At 36.2% G+C, this 5,480-nt stretch overlaps 1 protein-coding gene across 1 annotated transcript; it reads left to right on the plus strand.

The window, feature by feature from the left end:
* Positions 1 to 572: 572 nt before the first annotated feature.
* On the plus strand, positions 573 to 5,107 carry LOC126707183 (uncharacterized). Its single transcript, XM_050406778.1, has 2 exons — positions 573 to 1,828; positions 4,364 to 5,107. Exons 1-2 carry the CDS (start codon positions 683 to 685, stop codon positions 4,748 to 4,750), a joined length of 1,533 nt encoding a protein of 510 aa, XP_050262735.1. The 5' UTR covers positions 573 to 682; the 3' UTR covers positions 4,751 to 5,107.
* The last annotated feature ends 373 nt before the right edge of the window (positions 5,108 to 5,480 follow it).

The following is a 5,480-nucleotide window of genomic DNA, read 5'->3' on the forward strand; positions in this document are numbered from 1 at the left end:
AAAAAGTTTTGGAAGGTGAATGTCACACAATTAACAATTTACACATAAAATACACATGACTCTTAAGCGCGAAAGAGTTTCATGTTTTTTTTACAAAAAAAAGAATCATTCATTGTCATGTAAAATACAAAATTGGTTACAATTTTTTTATTAGTTTTTACATAATTTATCATAATTATTACATAATAAATAGTGTCAATAAGGAGTTTATATAAAAGTCACACACTTCATATCACAAATTATATATTGTACTTCCTTCGAAATTCCTAAATATTTATTATATATTATATATTTCCATTGGAAGAAGGGAAAAAAAAAAGTCTTCTAATTTATATATTTTTGGAAGAAAAATAGTATTTGCTTGTTAAGAGCTAGTAGCTCAATTGATTGATATTTTTTTAGTATTTTTAACTTAAACATCTAGATTTGAATTCTCCTTTCTCTTAACTATCAAATTATTTATAAAAATAAATAAATAAATAAATAATTGCTTGCGCCTTAAAGATGTAACGTATACTAAAAGTGGAAATATCATCACATGGAGTCTCTTATCCTCCACATGAAGAGTGAGAGGTGTTGAAGGAAACCCTCCGAGAACAGAGAATTCAACTCATATAACCATTAACTCATCTCCACCAAGCTTCAACTACACTAATACCATTCTCCACCTATTTTCAGAGCCATGAGCAAAGCACCTCCAGAGATGGATAGAACTACAAGTCCCATCTCTAGCAAAGCTCATCATCACCATCTCAAACACCACCACCATCGCACTCTCTCACCATTCTCTTTCTACTCTCCCAAACTCTCTATCTACATCCTAGCCACCTGTGTCATTCTCTTCATTCTCTTCAATATTCAATATTCCCTCCAAACCCCACCATCTAATTCCCCATTATCAACCTCATCATGGTCTCTCATGCATCAATGGCAGAGAGTCATCAACACCACCACAACCACCCTAGCGTCTTCCTCCACCAACTGTACCAACGAGCTCATATCCTTGGCCGACAAGCTCCGCCACTCGGTAACATTTCTCCCACTCAAAGATCTACGATACACACAAACCGCTCTTCAAGGCCACACCTGGTTCATGAGCTCTATGTATGACACTCATGAGGAATATGAGGTACAATACCAACAATTCCCTTCAGAAAACTCACATGGCAGGCTTCTGTGCCTGAAAGGACGAGACAAGCATGATGGGTCTTGGAACTCCTACGCACTCGCATGGCCAGACACTTTACCCTTTAATGCCACCCTCATGAAAGGCCTAACATTTGTGTCATACAATCATTACAACTATGACAATATCTGGCATGGTTTGTCAGCTATGGTACCCTTTGTGGCATGGCATAACAAAAACAAATGTGAAATGCCCAATAGGTGGGTTTTATACCACTGGGGTGAGCTTAGGCTCAACATGGGGTTGTGGTTAAAGACCTTAATGGAGGCCACTTTTAATGGGCCACCATACATTGAAGGATTTGAAGGAGTACTTGGTGATGATGAGCCAGTTTGCTTTGAGAAAGCTGTGGTGATGAGGCACAATGAAGGAGGGATGTCAAGGGAGAGAAGGATGGAGGTGTATGATTTGATGAGGTGCAAGGCTAGAATGCACTGTAATGTGAGCCTGGAGGGTAGGATTAATGCTGAGGTCAATGATAAAGGAGTGCCTGTGATTGGGATCACCATGTTCATGAGGACTGGTCCTAGATCCTTCAGGAATCAGACTGAAGTGATTGGGATCTTTGAGAGGGAGTGTGCTAAGGTGGACAGTTGCCGAGTTATGGTGGCTTACTCCAACAATCTCAGCTTCTGTGAGCAGGTTAGTGTATAGTTAAAATCTTTTTTTGGGTAAAGCTTAGGCACGCAAAACTCAGGTACAATTGCAGTATATTAATTGAAGCGCACAAACAGTAAATTCAAACCCATGATTGTGATGAAGCACAAACAGTATTATCTTTCTCTATAACAATTAAATTGAATACAGCTAATTACGTATTTACATTTAATTGAAAAAATCTAATGCATTCCACTTAAGAAATAGTCCCTAGATTTTACTCTCTTTTTTCATTAAAAAATATCATCTAAAAGTTTATAGTTTTTTTTTTTATACATATATGTAAGAATTCAATGCTAATGTTTTGTTAGATATGCAGATACACGTACATATATATATTATAAGGACTGAAATTGGATTGGTCCCAAAACAGGATTGGGCTCAAATCCAAGCAGCCCAAACAATAAATTTGTAGAACGTGGATGAAAGAACTAGATTTATCCTAGAAGAAAAACGATTAGATTTAATGGTTTCAGACTATAAGACACAGGTCAGATTATAAAATCTATCCTCGGAATAGCCCAAGTAGTTTGGATCATATGATTTTGTTTAATAATCAAATTGTACCAGATCCCCTTTGGCGCATCTTTCCATGTTATATATTCCAGCCTTGGTGTCGTCCCTACCACACACGTGTAGGTTAGATTCGGAGAATTTCTTCTTGTCCCATCTAGCACTTCCCAGAACCATTAACTAGTAGCTGTAAGGCTGTTCGATCACTGTTCAGGCGTCACTTCCACATTAATGCGTCTAGAGAGTTGATTGAGAGTCATTTAATGCGAAGGTAGCAGCTTTTTGGAGATATTTGTTGTCTTTCTCCTTTCTTATCCCTTATCCGACGTCTAACTCTTAGTGATGATATAACTCCGAAGTAAGTCCGTGATGATATGGCACTCAGATCGACCTCGGAAACATGCTGCCAAGAGGGCTTTTATCCTCGGACGTTTGTTGGACCTATCTCATATTGTCTCTACTCCTCTCTTCATTCCATTCTCCTTATAATCTTATCTAGACCTCCTCGGATGGTCTAATGTCCTCAGATCAGGCCATAGGCCCAGTTAACACTGTCTTAACAATACTCCCTAATTAATTGGCCCCCACATATATATATATATATATATGAAAATTTTAAAATAAGGTAGCAAGTGGAATTGATATGAAGAAAATAAGTTTAGCTAGTGGAATTAGCGTCACTGCCACCATAACACGAATGAAACCCACTCATATTAAAGTAACCACAAACAAACGGAAAACAGACTTTAATTAATCAGAGCACTCAATATTATATATTCTGAAGATCTCTGCCCATGAATTGAAAGCACCCAAATTGGCTATGAACTGCTTAATTTAAGTGTTTTTTGTTACTTGAAATCCCAAATTGTTAGATGCATGTCCAGGATGAAGTAAGATAGACAAAGGCAATCAGGTTTTTTTTTTTTTTTTTTTTTTCCTCAGAAAGCTAAAGTATCAAGTATGATAGTCTCTGCAAATTCTAGGAAAGAGGGAGACATTTATGAAAATTTTATATAGGATAAGAGAATTATTCAATTATTATTAATTAATACCCATGGCCACATGGGGTGGAAGTCATTTGCTTTGTCCAATGGCGCATATATAAATTATGTATATAACTCTAAATTTTCTTGTGCTATCATGGTTCCAGCAAAGCGTTGCACTATATCCAAAAAAGACTAATAATAATTGAAGATTTTTCATAATCATTTATGTAACTTAACTCAACCTGGTTAGTATATGAATAATATAGAACTTAGCAAACATCCACGCAATGTCTTCACAATTCAAATCCACATACAAATCCATAGTATTAAGATTATTAAATCCATGGAATTTAGAGCTTTAAAATAGATACTTGTGATGAACGAAATATAGGAAATTATAACATAATAATCCCTTTTCCCAAGGAATTATTATGTTGAGTTCATTCCATGGGGATTTTCAAATCATTCCTTCCATCCAACCACCTTAGTTGTATTAAGCCAATCATATGGTGCACAACTGCATTAAGGGTAGTATTCTTTTAGGAAAAATTAATGCTAAAGCCACAAACTAGTTTACAAATCTTTTTACTAATTGTCAATATTGTGATGTGATGAATTCAAATGAGAATTAATAAGAATTTATCACATTAATGATTTGTAAAAATGTTGTAAAATAAATTGTAGTTTGTTACATCAAACTATTTTTTAGTATTACTAATTCAACTTACCTTCTAATTGTGAACTTTTTTTTTTTTTTTTTTTTTTTTTTTTTTTGTATTTTGGTATATATTACAAATGTAGTCGGTGCATCAGTGCACGTAGTGCTACAGACACAGAAAATACACTGAATTTTTCCCATCCTCTCACAAGAATTCACATGATTTGAAAATCTGGTGCATTTTACTGGTGGCCGTGGCAATTTCCTAACTCCTGACAACAACCCTTTCTTCCTATATTAATGGCTCTATATATGAAGACTATTAGTGGCTCTAATGTATTACAATCCATTTTATTGATCCAGGTGAAGCTGATGAGCATGACAGACATTCTAGTATCCCCTCACGGTGCCCAGTTAACCAACATGTTCCTAATGGACAGAAACAGCAGTGTGATGGAGTTTTTCCCTAAAGGCTGGCTAAAACTTGCAGGCGTAGGCCAATATGTGTATCATTGGATAGCTAGCTGGTCTGGGATGAGACATCAAGGTGCATGGCGAGATCCCAATGGGGACAAATGTCCCTACCCGGAAGACGATCGCCGCTGCATGTCCATCTTCAAGAGTGGCAAAATTGGACACAATGAGACGTACTTTGGTGAGTGGGCTAGAAATGTTTTGGCTGAAGTGAAGACTAGGAAGATGGAAGAAGCCTCAAAGAAGATCAGTTCTACTGAGTGTGCTTGTAGCTGAATTGCAATCTCAAGCGCATTTCCTATTCTATATACTTATCTATTTACGTAGATTGTTCTACTTCAGGTTATAATTCCTCTTTTGTGCAGAACTGCATCTAGAATGAGATAACTTTGAAAAAAAAAAAAAAAAAAAACCATTTAACAATAAGGTCAAAATTGAATTGTTCTTTCATCATTCCGGATTTTTGTTCCATGGTCCATAACAAAGGATGTTCATGTGATTCATATTCTGTACGTGCACCTCCACCTTCCTACGAGGCAACTCTTCATTTGTAAAATTAATGAAGCACATACAGAATATGAATCACTTTTACTCCTTCTGTTTCTCTTCTACGCAGTGTTACTTCTCTTTCTATTCTTCACTGCTCACCATGGAAGACCTCACTAAAAATTGGTCTGAATTATCTCTATCTGATAGAGAACATGTTGGTTTTGACCTTCCAAAAATTCACAAATCAGGGGAATACATTATAGTAGCAAAGTTTTTAGCTTAATGCTATCTCATTGTGGAGGCAGTGGTTCGTAAGTTTCAGCAGCGATGGAGGTCAATGAATGGTTATAAAATTCGAAATCTGGGAGATCATAGGGTGCTTTTTGTTTTCGACAACAGTTCAGATGTGGAAAGGATAATCAAAAATCAGCCATGGAGTTTTGACAAACACCTTGTGGTCTTGCAAACATTTGAAGAGTTTTCAAAACTCAAAGATCTAGGTTTTGATAAAGCATTG

This window comes from Quercus robur, chromosome 11, assembly GCF_932294415.1.
Source record: "Quercus robur chromosome 11, dhQueRobu3.1, whole genome shotgun sequence".
Lineage (NCBI taxonomy): Eukaryota > Viridiplantae > Streptophyta > Magnoliopsida > Fagales > Fagaceae > Quercus > Quercus robur.

Excerpts from the sequence above, each read along its gene's own strand:
- LOC126707183 (XM_050406778.1), top strand. The coding sequence starts at position 683 with ATGAGCAAAGCACCTCCAGAGATGGATAGAACTACAAGTCCCATCTCT. Across the intron at positions 1,829-4,363 it reads ATCTCAGCTTCTGTGAGCAG|GTGAAGCTGATGAGCATGAC; the intron begins GTTAGTGTATAG and ends TTATTGATCCAG.